General features: G+C 38.6%; 2 protein-coding genes across 2 annotated transcripts; one reads left to right on the top strand and one right to left on the bottom strand.

The window, feature by feature from the left end:
• Positions 1-815: 815 nt before the first annotated feature.
• LOC101470455 (aminopeptidase Ey) lies at positions 816-14,305 on the top strand. Its single transcript, XM_004539752.3, has 21 exons — positions 816-1,149; positions 4,545-5,154; positions 5,975-6,117; positions 6,272-6,414; positions 6,982-7,108; positions 7,190-7,344; positions 7,431-7,544; positions 7,652-7,795; positions 8,197-8,262; positions 8,382-8,447; positions 9,838-10,010; positions 10,139-10,215; positions 10,301-10,434; positions 10,515-10,570; positions 10,662-10,809; positions 11,001-11,092; positions 12,331-12,441; positions 12,666-12,833; positions 13,045-13,185; positions 13,708-13,789; positions 13,910-14,305. The coding sequence occupies exons 2-21, from the start codon at positions 4,547-4,549 to the stop codon at positions 14,066-14,068; spliced, it is 2,907 nt and encodes a 968-aa protein (XP_004539809.3). The 5' UTR covers positions 816-1,149; positions 4,545-4,546; the 3' UTR covers positions 14,069-14,305.
• A 768-nt stretch (positions 14,306-15,073) lies between these two features.
• mespaa (mesoderm posterior aa) lies at positions 15,074-15,966 on the bottom strand. Its single transcript, XM_004539882.2, has 2 exons — positions 15,301-15,966; positions 15,074-15,160 (listed from the first exon to the last, which is right to left on the bottom strand). Exons 1-2 carry the CDS (start codon positions 15,964-15,966, stop codon positions 15,074-15,076), a joined length of 753 nt encoding a protein of 250 aa, XP_004539939.1.
• Between the last annotated feature and the right edge of the window lie 645 nt (positions 15,967-16,611).

The following is a 16,611-nucleotide window of genomic DNA, read 5'->3' as shown; positions in this document are numbered from 1 at the left end:
AAATATCTCATTAGAAACATAATAGGTCATAAGAAGGGTTGTTTTTCTAAGCTGAGCGCTTGGATGAACTTTCCCTGTCAGGAGCATCTCACTGCAGGTCTAATCCTGACAATACAAGCTTGTACTTTTAGCCGCAGGAATGTAATCAGATGGAAAACGGAGTCTTTTCCAATATATTTTTAAAAGGAATCATCTGCCGGTAGTTACAGTCTGTGTAATTACAGTCTTATTGGAAGCCTCAGCATCTGTCAAAAAAAAGATATACGGGATAAAGATGTCAAATTAGTCATTCTTGTTTCTACTCGTTTGAAACAGATGTTACACTTTAAGGTGAAACGATGAGCTGATGAAAGTTTTTACCAATATGTTTAACATTAACACTAAGGTTAATAAAACATTATTCACTTTCCTCTTACACTCTATTGATTTTTTTAAACTCATATAGAGTCTGTCTGTAATGACGGTGAAGCTGCTTATATTCAATTTAATTAAATTAATTAAATTTCTTACTTGGCTTAATTTTAATTACTAAACAAACAAAAGAACAGGACAATTTAGGATAAGAGCGGAACAAACAATGTATGCAAATAATGACAACAACAATGATAATAATTATAATGATGATAATCATTATCTTCTTCTCATAGTCATGGTCGTCATGGCCTATGCGGTGTATTCCTGCATCTGTAATGTAGTGCATTACACAATATCTACAATATCCACACAATAAAGAATACAGATGGAAAATCGATATGATAGAACATTATAGTATTAACGTAATTGTAATAGTAATAATACCTCTATCATGAAATACCTGGAACACAGGTGTGCTGGAGAAATGCCAGTAAACATAACATTGACCTTATCAAGACAAGACACAACAAGTCCAGAAGTATCTGCAGTTCTGGCTTTATGACATCAGTGCTTGTGTAATAGCTTCCAATGTTATTTGTACGCAGTCACTGTCGGCTCAAATCTGAGAAAGTCCCAGCTGATTCAGTAAGTATTTTCCTTTATCATCAAAATAACAGGACATATTTATTCTGGTTAAGCAGCCGCTTTGCTCAAAGTTTGGAGGACAACAAGATAGTTGGATCCACAGGTGAAAAGGAAACTGAAACCAGTGACTTGATGCTAAGTAAATTCAAGGTAAGAAAAATGTTCTACTGTTTGTGTTTCTAGCTGAAGGTTTAGAGTTACAATGTATTTTTAGTCATTTTTATGTGTGTGTGTGTGTGTGTGTGTGTGTGTGTGTGTGTGTGTGTGTGTGTGTGCGCGTGCACTTTGTTTAACCATTTCAACCGTGAAGTATGAAAAAAGCAAGACTATCCGAAGTGATATGCATCAAAAAATGTTTTTGTTTTAGTGCAAAAACTACTTTAAAATAGAAAAAGAAGGATAGAGAAAGAAGATCTTTTTCGCTTTTCTTCATAAGAGAGGGTTGAGAGTAGTGTTTGGGTTATCACTTTAGATCTCACACTTAAGACCACCCACACAGCAAAACTCATTCATAAGATGATCAAGAGAACGCTGCCAAATATTTAAACGTGAAAGATGAAAAACCTTTGAAGAACATGTCTAAAATATTAAAAGTTTAAGGACACTTCACATTAGATGACCACCAGAACGTTTTTGAACCAAATTTAACCCCATTTTAGTCTTGATGGGTTTGTACTATCTTGACATTTTTTTTCACACATCTAGTCAACAAAAAATTGCGCTCTGAGTAAACAAGGCCCAAAGGATTGATAATCAGTTGAACTGGACTGAATTAAAGTCTTTGTAAAATCCCAAAAAGACAACTTTTAATAAACTTTAAATGTTAAAGGGCCTCTTTTTAAAGTCTATCACTGCCTGAGGCTGGAAAACAATGTCCACATATGTCTGCTACTTGGTAGGGAGAAAGATCAAAGATAAAATGTACATTTAAACAATTTATTTTGCATCATAGAAACATTGGACAGTTATCTCATTAACTGCAACGATTTGCATACTTTTCCAGAAAAATTATTTAAGCAATGTATAGAGACAAGCACAAAACTCTCATTTCAGTTTACTGTTATATTGGAGTCAAAGCATTTTTTCTGTTCCTACATAAATCAGAAAATATTTTTGTGAGTGAAACATATTTCATATAAATCCAGCTCTAAATGATACAGTGGCTTGCAAAAGTATTCGGCCCCCTTGAACTTTCCCACATTTTGTCACAGTCACAAAGATAAATCAATTGTATTGGAATTCCACGTGAAAGACCAATAGAGGTCCGAGGATCTGAAAACTGCTGTTCACAAACGCTGTCCATCTAATCTGACTGAGCTGGAGCTGTTTTGCAAAGAAGAATGGGCAAGGATTTCAGTCTCTAGATGTGCAAAGCTGGTAGAGACATACCCTAAAAGTCTGGCAGCTGTAATTGCACCAAAAGGTGGTTCTACAAAGTATTGACTCAAGGGGGCTGAATAATTACGCACACCCCACTTTTCAGTTATTTATTTGTAAAAAATGTTTGGAATCATGTATGATTTTCGTTCCTCTTCTCACGTGTACACCAGTTTGTGTTGGTCTTTCACGTGGAATTCCAATAAAACTGATTCATGTTTGTGGCTGTAATGTGACAAAATGTGGAAAAGTTCAAGGGGGCCGAATACTTTTGCAAGCCACTGTATGTACAACTTTCATATTTTAGACAAGATGGAACTTTAGGTTCATGCATGTAAACTGGAGATCCTTGACTGGTGTGAGAAAAACACTAATTTAGGGAAAATAGCCTGAAAAACTCATGAATTGTTTTGAATGCATGGGTAGCTGCTAAATATAATCCTGTATACATGTAAGATTTTGGTCCTGTTATGTGTTTCAGATTAAAAATAGTGAATCTTTTAAGAAAAAAAGATTATTTTGCTTCGTGTTGCTCAGTGCAGAGGGGGCTGGATAATATAAATGTATATTATGTCCACAATATGATTATGAATCTACCCTAAACAGAGGCCACTGTGTGAATTTGATCTGCCTCATTGGATGGTGACAGCACGTTGCCATCCTTTGCAGATAAAACCACAACATTTTGCAGCTGACAAATATCACTAAAAGGCCAAAACCAACAATGAATTGCAATAAATATGTTAAGCTCCCTTGATTCACAGTTACAATGGATAATATTTGAACATATGGGAACCAGTTTATTAAAAAACAGTGACAGAGAAGAAAAATGATTACACTCTCACTTTCCAGAAACAACTTTCTGGTTGTGAAACTTATGGGATTTGGTGATAATAAGTAAGAAAAAATTGAAAATCGCTCAAGTTAAATAAACATGCAGCTGGACTTCTCATGCAGTGCTACTGGAGCCTTGAATGCAGAGTTTTGCCTTTTTGAGGACATACGGGAAAACATTACAAAACCGTTGTGGAATAAACACAAATGCTGTATAATATGCAGCAGTTATGAAAAGAACTGTGTGGCATATGCCTGCTCTACAGCCGCCAAATAACATGGAATAAAAATAAAGTTGTGCCTCAATGAATAGTGAATATTTTCAGATGGGGACCAGCTACCCCAATACCGTTTCTGTAAGCCTTTATTCTGACTCCTGCGTTGTTAGGCCATTAGAAACAGACCCATGTGACACATTAGTCACATGGATCTGAAGCAGCTCAGATGTGACTACTAAGATTTTTGTAGATGTAATATGATATCATAATAGCTAATGTATTACAGAGAAATGTAATGTGATCACAGTACTATTTTGCTTTGCAATGCATCACCCTGTGCTGGTGGCAAAACAACCTGAATGAATGCATCCTGGGTGTGGCGTGGGTGATGTAGTAACTACGGTGGTGCTGAGCTGCTTCTCAGCACTGACTGACTCATAAACCACATCTCATTATTACAGTAAACTTTTAAAGATACATGACTCACTTACGCTGAAGTGACGTTGCCAACAGTATACCTATGCTTTCTGTTTAAGTGACACTCATTTTTGCTTTTCTCCTTCTCCTTGTTGACCTAAATCCAGAAATTCAACAATATACTGTTGAACTAATCTAAAAGGCATGTGTTTTCATTTCTAACCCTACAATTTCTCTCTTTTTTAACATCTCCAGTCACTTAGCTGGAGTAAATTTAGATTTTTCACAGCATCTTGGGAAAAAATAAAAGTTTATGGCCTTGTGTAAACCCATACTTAGCCTATTTCATTATGTAATTTTGGCTTCTTGACTTGACGTTTGAAAATTATGCACAGACGCATATGCAGACAGACACATAGGAGGCTCTGCCGCAGATCTCCCACCACATAGTTTACAACACACAGAGACGAAACAGGCCAGTTTCTACAGAGGGCCTTTGTTCAGAGCCTTTATGCAGATAAAAAGTTTAAAGATTAGTAGAGCTTACTCTTATCGCTGGAACTTTTTACAACTCAACATTTCTGACTTCAGGACATTTTCTCCGCCCAGGAAATGAATCATTAACTTTGAATCCAGCAAGGTAGGATATAAATTACAATCATTCCCTAATTTCTGTCTTTCTCTTCTTCTCTGGTGAAGACATGGGTAAAGGCTTCTTCATCAGCAAAGTGGTGGCAGTGGTCTGCGTGGTTGTAGCCATCAGTGCTGTGGCCACCATCATAGCCCTCTCAGTTGTTTATGCTCAGGAGAAATCAAAGAATCAAGAGACTCCGGCGACTGCAACGACTGGAACGACTGCTGGACCTGGCACCCAGACCACCACACCCTCCACCCCAAAAGAGCCCTGGCAGCACTACAGACTTCCAGATTCATTGTCTCCTATCTCATACAATGTGACCCTGTGGCCCCGGCTGACTCCCAACCCTGATGGCCTCTACATCTTCAGCGGATACTCCACGGTGCTGTTCACATGCGTGAACGAGACTGACCTCATTCTCATCCACTCCAACAAGCTGAACTTCACAATGTTTGACGGATACCACGCACAGCTGAAAGCTATGGATGGAGCCTCTGCACCCCAGCTGAAAAAGAGTTGGCTGGAGGTTCCTACTCAGTATCTGGTGATCCAGCTTAGCAGCCCTATGCAGGCCGGCAGCACTTATGAGCTCTTCACAGAGTTTGTCGGAGAGCTGGCTGATGACCTGGGAGGATTCTACAGGAGTGAATATTATGAAGACGGCGTGCGAAAGTATGAACTTCTTTTTTTATTAAGCTTAAGTTCATGACATGATTCAAATGAGCAAAGTGTTGCAAGTTGGACAAGTCCTCTGCTCTTTCTAAAATTTAAATGACAGAATGTTAAACTAAGATTGTAAACATGGGGAAACAGCTAAAAGCTCACAAATTAATTTGTAATGTCTAACAAGTTGCCTCATTCCCAAATTTAAGACTGTTGCATCTAAGTATTACCTAATAGCCACTCCTTAATTTTAACTGTTCTCCCACCATTAATGAAATATCAGATGTGCACTAGTTTAAAAGTAAATGCATGAATTAATAAATTTAGAATAACTTTACTTTAAATCAAACCACTGTATGTTTTCATTTTTAATCATTTTAAAAATGTAAAGATTTAATTGTGTAATCACAATCACTTTATGGTAATTTAAATATATATTTATTAAAGTGAAAAACAAAAAAAAACAAAAAACAAAACCGTATGTATTGTATATGATCACTTGGAGCCTAAATGCAAGCACCTTCACAGCCAGGCTATGATTCATGGACATCAACCAATGTAGTTTTAACAAAACCACTAATATTATGAAATGAAGTCAAATAAGAATTCAATACAAAACCAAGTTTTGCTTTTGGACCTCTGTAATTAAAGCTGATATGTGTAGGATTTAAAATACAAAACACTCATCTTGATAAGGATTTAATGAAAGTCACGGTCAAGTTTGTTTTAAACTTTCCATTTAAAGAAAATCAAGTACGTCAAAAAGAATTCAACACCTGACTCGATTATGTGGATGTAATTATTACGTTCTCTCTTCTTCCATTATCAGAATTTTGGCCACGACTCAAATGCAGCCGACGGACGCGAGGAAAGCCTTCCCCTGCTTCGATGAACCAGCTATGAAAGCCGTCTTCCACATGACTCTCATTCACCCTCACGGGACTGTGGCTCTGTCTAACTCCATGAACTATGGCAAGTTCTATTCTTGTTTAGTGTTCAGAGCAACATTTAACGTATCAACTGCCCCCGTGTGACGACTTTAAATTAATCTCAATTACATTTTGTCTATTTTCCTCTGTTTTCCTCATTTATCATTAATACGGAGCTGTCTCTGACCCCAAAACAGAACCTATAAACATCACCACTCCGGATGGTTTGAATTTAATCCAGACAAGCTTTGGACCCACAGAGATTATGTCAACCTACCTGCTGGCTTTTGTTGTGTGTGACTTTGGATTCATTCAGTCAGATCTAGGTGCAGAGGTTTTGGTGAGTATTTACTAAAGCTTTCAGTTAGAATCACAGAAACTAATGGCAACATATTATTTAATATTTTTGGTTCCTTTTAAATAGATTAAAATAAATAAATAAACTACTCTGGTCTATGTTAGGCCCGATAATTCAAGTTGATCTGTGCTCATGATAGTTTGAATTAAAATTAGAGCAGTGAGGCCTCATCTAAAAGATTTTAAAATATATGCAATGCTCATTTCTGCTCTGGATTCTGGTGCATAGGCTGAAATGGATAAATCATGGATGTTGAAGTAAACTATCAGAGATAATAGGTGCTATTTTCAGAGAGAATAATTGCTGCATTAGTTCTTGGAAGAAATGTATTAAACTGAAAATAATCACAGCAATACTCAGTTATTTTCACCTAAACCTGGCCTTTAATGTAATGGATTTTTTTTTTACATCACGAGAGCGGCTGTTTGCCCTCTCTGCTGGTCACAGTGATTGTTTGCTGCCCTCTGCTGGACTCAGAGCTCACTTCAGCTCTCAGGTCCACATGCATTTCCTTCTGTCTGGTTAATACAGCTGTTTTCCCTTTTTCAGATCAGGATCTGGGCTCGCAGGAAGGCTATAGATGAGGGCCAGGGTGCATATGCTCTGGAGAAGACTGGACCCATACTGTCTTTCTTTGAGAAGTACTACAAAATTCCCTACCCCCTTAAAAAGTCAGGTGAGAACAACAAATACCTAGAAAAACAACAACAAAAAGGACCATATATAATCCAAAAATGACATCTTTGATAAATTTCAGACCAGATCGCTCTGCCTGACTTCAGTGCTGGAGCCATGGAGAACTGGGGTCTGATCACCTACAGAGAGACTGCGCTCTTATACAATCCTGCAGTGTCATCTAACGGAGATAAAGAGTGGGTGGCAACAGTCATCTCCCACGAGCTGGCTCATATGGTACCTAACAAACCTTAACTGTAAATATGGTAAGACTAAAATATGTTTACAAACCAATACAGTGACATGAAGCTTTGTCCTCACAGTGGTTTGGAAACTTAGTGACCACGAGGTGGTGGAATGACTTGTGGCTTAATGAGGGATTTGCCACCTACGTTTCTTATCTTGGAGCCAACTACACAGAGCCAGACTGGAATATGGTGAGTTTTTTGTTGTTGTTGTTGTAGTTTTACGCAGAGGTCAATTTAAAATTGAATAATGCGTCTGGTTGGAACACAGTACAAATATTTCTCCATGTCTTTTCCAGAGCGATTTAATAGTTTTGAACGAGATCATTGGTGTGATGGCTGTGGACGCTTTGGCCTCTTCCCATCCCCTCTCATCCAAAGAGGCGGACGTCATGAGACCAGAGGACATAAATGCACTGTTTGACTCCATCACATACAGCAAGGTGCAGTGTAATTTACAACAGAACTAAACTACAGTAACCCAGTGTGTTGTATTCTTCAAGCTCCGCTAATCAAGTTACTGACCCAGTGTGTTGTTAGGACAACTTCATTAGGAACTTCACTTTCAGAAATATGGGTTCAATTACTGGACCTGAAGATGACTACTATAGTCGTATTTGATTTGATTTGACTGTTACTTACATATACAAATCTACTTCCATGTGCATCGACATATAATCAATAGCTACATAGCTATCACTAGAGGATCACAACTTAAATTGTTAATGTACAAAAAAGTACTCCAATCAAGGGTATAATGGCAGATTCTTTCCCAAGAGTTTAAAAATGAGCATAACTGGACTTTTTTGGTAGTTCTTTTAACAGCTGATATGTTTCTTCACAGGGAGCTGCAGTTCTCAGGATGCTCTCCAGCTTCATCACCGAGGAGGTCTTTTCAAATGGACTCAGTGTGAGTACTGTTAATTCAACTTATAAGGTTCTGTCCACAAATCAGGATAAATGTTAATGCGCTCATATCAGCATTTTATTGACATGCATCAATCTAAGTCATTCATAATTTGTCTACAGATGTATTTAGAAGAGTTCAAATATAAAAACACAGTCTACCAAGACCTGTGGAAGAACCTGCAAACGGTAAGTTTGTAACACTTAAAAAAATTTATTTTTTAAAATGTATTCATTCATTTGTTGGTTTATTTATTTATTTATTTATTATTAATATTATTTAAATATGAAAATATGATTTAAAAAGGAAAATGTCTTATTATATTTATTTTATTATTAATTTATATTAAGACTATTAAAAGAATAACAACAGCAAGATGTTTCCTCATATGTCCTAATATAACTGGATCAATTATCCTCTGAAGCAAATTGTGTGATGGAGCCAAGAACTATGGGTATTGTAGTGAGTGGGACTATAGGGAGCATGGCTCAGTGTTAGCACTGTGGCCTCATCACAAGTGGGTCCTCGGTTCTAACCCAGTCAGAAACCTTCTGTCTAGAGTTTGTAGGTTCTTGCAGGGTTTTTTATTCCAGCAACAAACATGCATACTGCTTTTTCTTTTACATTTCTGTTAAAACAGGAGGATGTTGATTTTAAACATGGCCACGTTTTAAAGAAAGAGGTCCATGTATGAACAACTAATCCAACTAAGCTGAAAGCTCTGGCTTCAGATTGCTTTAAACGCTCCACTTCAGTCCGTTTTTTCTTGTCTTACTTCTGAATGTTAATGAGGTTATTTCAGGCACACTCAGAGTACAGACAACCCAACAATGTCTTAATCAAAACTTTGGATTGTGTGGGGTAACCCATCAGAACAGAGTGAGTTCAAAGGCAGGGTATCCTTAAGGGTCCATTAACCCACCATATCAGTCGTGCTGTGCATGAACATTGAGGGTGCCACATCTCTGTGGTGGTTTATACATCTGCCTATGGAAAGGTTCCTTGTTTGAAAAGAGGACAAGATACAAATGTCTTTGGAGTGTTTTGAGGGAAAGGCAAAAATCTGCCAAACTGGCTGTACTGCTGCAGTATTTGCCTGAATAACAGGTTTCGTGTGGAGCTGATGGTAGTGAAGAAGAAGTCAGATTACAAAAACTGAGAGGTGCACAGCCAAAAAAACTCCAAAATGAGGCTTGTGCGTTGCGAGTATAATGGGTCCAAAAGAGAGAGAAAACAAATTGTTTCAGACCGTGTTTCAGAACGTGAATGGCCTCCTTCCATTTCTGTATAAATAACATTAATGTTTCTACTATATTATAGCTTTCCACCCAGTTTAAATGTACTTAAAATAATGCTGAACTAGTGACTGCAACACAAAGATCACTGCAGAGTATGAGATGAGCAATTTAAAAGTGCGATGACTTCATCATTTACGATAATAAATAAATAAACGATGATGACTTATACTTGAAAAAAATATCAAAAATATTCTTTGTTACTGACCATACTGAAATGTGAAAAGGAGCTGACACACAGATTGTTATACTATTATATTAATTCGGTTGTTCTTGTTATCAGGCAGTGGATAATGCTGGCATACAGCTGCCCCACTCTGTGGAAGTGATTATGAACCGGTGGATCCTACAGATGGGATTCCCAGTGGTCACCATCGACACCAGTACTGGAAAAATCTCTCAGAAGCACTTCCTGTTGAACCCAGATTCTGTGGTGGACGTACCTTCAGAGTTCAAGTATGATCCTTTTTTTCATGTTTCATGAGCACATTTTTTAACATGTTCTGATCATGTCATGTTAAAATCACCCGCTCTCTTCTCTCACCTTATTTACTTACATGTGTGTCTGGCTGATGTGGCTCCAGTTATGAGTGGTTTGTCCCTATTACCTGGATTAAGACTGGTGCAGCTAAAGATCAGTACTGGCTTCTTACCAAAGAAGGTAAGATTTACTGTGTTTCGGGTCACTGTAGTTTGGCAAAGATAAATTAAAACGATTAATTCGTTTTTAATCTTCACCCAAACAGCAACAAACCCAGACATGACGATTGGTGCTAGTGAATGGTTGATAGCCAACATAGACATGAAGGGCTTTTATAGAGTAAATTATGATTCTGAAAACTGGGACCGTATCCTCACCAAGCTGAGCACCCAACATCAGGTATAACACCTAGAATACCTCTGCGTCATCTCGTAATAGCTACGATTGCCTCCAAACTAATTTTTTAATGTGCCTTTTAGGCTATTCCAGTGATCAACCGCGCTCAGATTATTGACGATGCATTTAACCTGGCAAGGTGAGGCCATGCTTTTTGATTTTATTTTATTTTTAGCAGTACTGCTAAATACTGAAATAAACAACTGAACAGCTGTATGGGTTATTTTTAGGGCGAAGATAGTCAGCACAACTCTGGCTCTGAGCACTACGAGGTTCCTCAACGCGGAATTGGAGTACATGCCCTGGCAGACGGCCACTCGCAACTTGGACTACTTTGTCCTCATGTTTGACCGCAGCGAAGTGTACGGACCCATGCAGGTTTGTAGGAAAACTTTAAGGCTCATCACCATCAGTACATCATCAATAAATTAATCCAAACAAGTTTTTGGAACAATGATGATTTGAGATTAATCGTGTAAGTTAATCATAGAAGTAGAAGAGTCAGTGGCAATCAAACGTAGATCATTTTTTCTGCACAGTAAACAAACTGTTTCATCTTCATTCCTCAGGGTTACATAAATAAAAAGGTCACCCCTCTATTTAAACACTTCAAAGATCTCACTGCCAACTGGACAAAGATCCCTGAAAAGCACACCGACCAGTAAGGATGTTAACCTGCTGCCTGTCTTTTTTACTCTTTTGAACATGTTATAAATGCCATGAATGACAATTACATTGTAGGCTAGATAAACCTTATTATCCCAGTTGCAAAAGCCTGCAGTTTGCAAAGAATGTGCCGTCAATGTCATGTAAGACACAGTATTTCACATATCTCTTGAAAGTGTTCACAACAATCATTGATCAAGTCTGCACATAATTCTTCCCTTTCTCTCCCACCACTGCATTTCTATAAGCTAACCTAATCTGGTCAGTTATCATCAAGTTCGCTTTGTGTGTCCTCAATGATTTCCATTAACTTGAGCTATTAGTGCTGCAATGATCTTTTTAGCATTATCAGATCATTTTTCTTGGTGACCCAAAAGGAAATCAAATCAGCTATACTGAACTTATATTGTTAATTAGCACATATTAGCATGATGATATAATAAACCATGTGATGTGAATGTGTTAAAGACATTCTGCGTATTAGCACTGCCAGATAGCATTTAGCTTCAGTTCAATTCGATTCAGTTTTATTTAAACAGCGTCGAATCACAACAATAACGGTCTCCTCAAGGCACTTTATATTGTAAGGTAGACCCAACAGTAATACAACAGAAAAAACCCCAGCAATCATGTAAACCCCCCACCATGATGAAATGCTTTGGCAACTGTGGGAAGGAAGAAACCTGCCATAGAACAAGGCTCAGGCCGGGTGAGGGAAGGAAGACAGGACAAAAGACATGCTGTGGAAGAGAGCAAGAGATTAATAATAACAAATGATTAAATACAGAGAGGTGTATAAACTTATAGTGAGTGAAAAAAGGAGACTGAAGAAAGAGCTTATCTGCTTTTCTGCAGAGTATATCTGCTAGTGTGGCTACAAACTCACATTGTCTCTGCTGCTGAAAGCTACCTGGTTAGCATGACCTTGACAACTTTTACTCCTCCTGGTGTCTAGACACTGGTTGGTGGTCCCTGAATTCTCTTTTGCCACATAGCAAGGTTAACATCCACTGAGAGTGTGAAATGTGCAGCACTCCACACTCCATTATGAGTACTACAGTACTTTTGGGTACTCGCAGAGCCCTGAATGCAGTCAGTTAAACACTTTGCATGCTCCACACTTCTAGCATTCAGAAATGTGAAATACATTTTGAGCCATGTGTCTTTGGCTATGCCTCGTCTTAATGGATAGCGTCATTAATGTTTGCATTCTCCTGACTCGCTTACATCCAGGTACAATCAGGTGAACGCACTCTCCTGGGGCTGCAGCACAGGAGTGGAGGGTTGTAAGGAACTGACAACAGCGTGGTTCAAAGAGTGGATGGACAACCCTGATAATAACAAGTACGTTAAACAACAATTATTACTTATATTCATCCCCTTTGCTTCTTGTATAATCATATATTCTTACTTCATATGTTTGCCTACACTATAGGTATTCACTACCATACTTTAACTTTTATTAGATATACATTTCCCAAACATTTTAGCTCTGATCTGACATGTATGATTCTGTTTTGGGCAGTGATTGTCATCACCTTTTTTCCTGTCTTGTTCAAACCATCCAGGATTAGCCCCAACTTGAGGACCACAGTGTACTGCAGTGCAATTGCTGAAGGAGGAGTGGTGGAGTGGGACTTTGCCTGGGGAATGTATAGGAATGCTACCATTGCCTCGGAGGCTGAAAAACTTTTGTATGCTCTGTCCTGCACCAAACAGCCCTGGCTGCTGAACAGGTCAGTTGCAATAGCAGCTGGGTAACGCTCTGCCCTTTCATTTGGTACTTCTTAGGTAATATAACATTTTACAGACTGGTCTGAGTGACTTTTACAACACCTTTGATGATGCATTTTGTCTTTCAGCCTCACTGTAATTGTGTTTTATCAGAATCAGAATCAGAGTCAGAATATTTTATTAATCCATATTATTATGTAAATGATCTTTTAGGTATCTGGAATACTGTCTGGTCCCAGAGATGATCCGTAAGCAGGATGCCACCTTCACCATCAATTACATTGCCGGTAATCCAATTGGACAGCCCCTGGCTTGGGACTTTATTAGAGCCAACTGGGATCACATTTTCAATAAGTGAGTTTTCTCCTTATTTAATAATAATATGTACAATACTATGCATATTTTAGTAATCCTCTGTAAGGAAATTACTCTCTGCATTTAACCCATTCACTCAGTGAAGCAGTGGGAGCAGTGTGTAGGGACGGTACCTTGCTCAGGGGTACCTCAGGGTAGCCATTCTGTAGATTTGACCCCCCATCCTTCCATTAATGGGGCGACCACTTTGCCTACTGAGCTATCCCTGCTTTACATAGCATAGCCAGTTTCCCACATGCATTGCATCCCTGAACTTTTCCAGGACTTACCTGACAAAGGACCATGTTAAAGCGCTTTAATTGTAGTTGCACTAGTTTCTAGTAGTGCAAATGCATATGACATTTCATGTGATACGCACAATATTTGGCAATACAAATTAAAAATGGATATTTCCTTGATTCTGGAGGCATATTGGGATGAACGTGCACAGCCAAAGAGCTGTTGTCATACGTAGCTGTTTGCATACTGATAAAAGCCCTCTAATGTTTGCCTTTTCTTCAGCTATGGTGGAGGATCAATGTCCTTTGGAAGACTTATTAATGGAGTGACCAAACGTTTCTCCTCTGAGTTTGAGTATAAGCAGGTACATTTTCTTTTCACCTCCATATTTTCAGATAAAATTAAATACTTGCTAACATTGCTACAATTACAGCAAATTAGTGTCAGTTTTAAATGTCCGTTTTTTCACATTCTTCCTCTATAGCTGCTGCAGTTTAAAGAAGACAACATAAACCAACTTGGCTCAGCTGCCTCATCTCTTGAGCAGGCGCTTGAGAGAACCAAGGCCAACATGGACTGGTTGGCTCTGAATAAGAAACTAGTGTTTGACTGGTTCACCAATGAAATCTCAGGGACAGTTTGATAACTGAAACACAGTTTTCACTTTTTAAATGTCGAAAATGTTCAAATCTTTAACTTTGCTGAAAGCAAATGTATTTTTGAAATATATATATTTTAAATGTATTGGAGATTTTTTTAATTGTAAATTTTTGATTAAAAAAGGCTTTTTAAGAATAAAAAAGGATTTGATTAATTCTCTTGGTTTTTGTGTGTGTTGGCACGTTAACTTTTAATATGTTATAGGGTTAGCTTGTCGTCCCCATTTTTAAATATTAGGCAGATGTAAGTACATAGAAAAAATGTTTTGAAGTCTTAATTTGTTACTTTTTGTAATTCTGAGGGTAGATAAAAGAGTCAGTTTGTCTGCAAAATGCCACACTGGAAATGAATGTTTGAAAAGTTTTGGTTGTTCTTTGCTCCAGACATCTGTTCAGCATCATAGATCACACTGTGAAGCATCAACTTACAAGTGTGATGGGGCAAAATTGTATAAATAAAGCATCCCAATGAGACACGCTCAGTCTGTTTAACAGTCAAGTCTGAAATTATATCAGACCCAAACATTGATTAATTAATTAATTTTTTAAAAAAGGATCTCAGCCATCAAGTAATGTTTACACAGGATGTTAAAGGGTGCTGACTGACTGGTTCTAGTTCAGCTGTCATTTCTCTCAGTGGGGGTCTTTCCTTAAAGACTTTAGAGGGGATGTGCTCCTTGTTTAGCACCTCATTGTCCTGCAGCTGCAGTGTTTGTTTAGGAAGGAAGTGGCAGGCAAGCTACAAGTCTACATCATTCATGATGCCAAAAGTAAATGCACCAATAAGCCAAGAAGCAAGGATTAATTTGATAAATAATGTTTATTCTGCTCACAATATGAAAGTTCAATAAATACAAAGATCTATATACAAAAATAAAACGTTAGAATACATATTTTGTTAAAATTAACAAAAGAAAAACAGAGGTTTTGTGCATAAATCTTGTCATTGTTGCAATGAAAAGGGTTCAGTGGATTGATCACCACATCTCTCAACACAGTCCAGAGAAGGTGACATTTTGGTTTTGTTGCTGTAGCATCCAGTACTGCTCGCTATTCAAGCAAACTCCACCTGGAACCTGACAACAGAAGACAGTTTTTTTTTTATTAGAAACTCATTTAGCTTTAACATTTTGGAATGTAATCAAAAATTGTGCTGCAAATCTTTATAGAAAATATTTTTTCAATAATATATGTTATGTTTATTATATTAACATACCTGATATGAATTCTGCAGAAAGGGCTGCTGGGCTTTGCTCATGGTGTTACAGCTTGGCTCTTCGGGACTGTAACTGGCTGCTGGCTGACCCAGGAAATTGTTGAAGGTTTGGGTATGCTCCACTGAGTTTGAGGATTTCTTCTGCTCCAGCACTTCCTCGCTGAGGCCCAGTTGGGCTGACAGGAAAGAGATGTAGCGAATGGTGAGGCGCAGAATCTCAATCTTGGTCAGAGTCTGGCTGGCTGGTGCCACTGAATGTGGGAGGTATGATCTGAGGTGATGCAGAGCCTTGGTCAAATCCCTCATCCTCAGCTTCTCCCTCTCGCTGGCAGTCTGGCGCTTTTTACCCGGGTACCTGGATCTGGACTTCTTTGTTGCAGAAGAGGATTTGGAGCAGAGTGGAGTCTGGTGAGTGAGATGAGGTGCTGCAGGGGTATTAAAGATTAAGCAGTCCAAGGGATCTTGTTCACTTCCAAATGTTAGGAGGGAAGTAGGGGAGAAGCAGAAGGAGTCCACAGAGGAAGTAGGAGACAGGCTGTTGCCAGTGCTGCTGTAACCAGCGTCTGAGGCAGGATCAGAAGCCAGAGATTTTTCTAACAGAGATTCGCAGTCAAAGAGGAAAGAGTTCTCCTGGAGTGGGAGAGGAGAAAAGTAGGATACCTCCATTGTGGCTGCTGTAGGCTCTTCTTTGAGAAGTCAGCTGTTAGTATGTTGCTGGTAAGGCAGGCAGAGGATACTGAGGAGGTACATGGAGGCTGCTCCATATATGTGGTGGGAGGTGTGAGGTTGCACCTCTGACAGCCACCTCTGGTCCTGAGAAACTCTGGGACCACAGATGACACCTAGGCTAGGGGGTCCCATGGGAATCTGGCATGCTTCAGCACAAGGTGTAACCTGGCAACTTGCGTGGTCATTATAAACTCTACAGGTTCACACTATATGCTCCCACAGCCTGGGAACATGACCCTGGCACGACTGGGGTTGTACCTGGGTCACAAGTTCTTCTTTGAATCTTAGAATTTTATTAAAAAACCCAAAGGCACCGATTGGAAGCAGCAAATGTGTATGTTACCAAAAGCGCATCTCAATTTCTCCACAAAAGAAAAATGTTCACTTGCAGCATTTCTGCTTCATGGATGCTCACTGAATGACCATTCAAAATATGATCCTACTTTAAAAAAATGCTGATGATGTAGCTGTTGTGTGTATTACTAACTGTTTTTAGTTCTGGCATGTGGTAACAGAGGTCAGGCTGGAAGAAGTGTGTCTGGGCAGCTGTGAGGTGTGAGGATTTTGCACCTTGAGCTGTTT

This window comes from Maylandia zebra, linkage group LG1 (genome assembly GCF_041146795.1).
Source record: "Maylandia zebra isolate NMK-2024a linkage group LG1, Mzebra_GT3a, whole genome shotgun sequence".
Taxonomy (NCBI): domain Eukaryota; kingdom Metazoa; phylum Chordata; class Actinopteri; order Cichliformes; family Cichlidae; genus Maylandia; species Maylandia zebra.
This window is presented reverse-complemented; position numbering and strand designations above follow the sequence as displayed.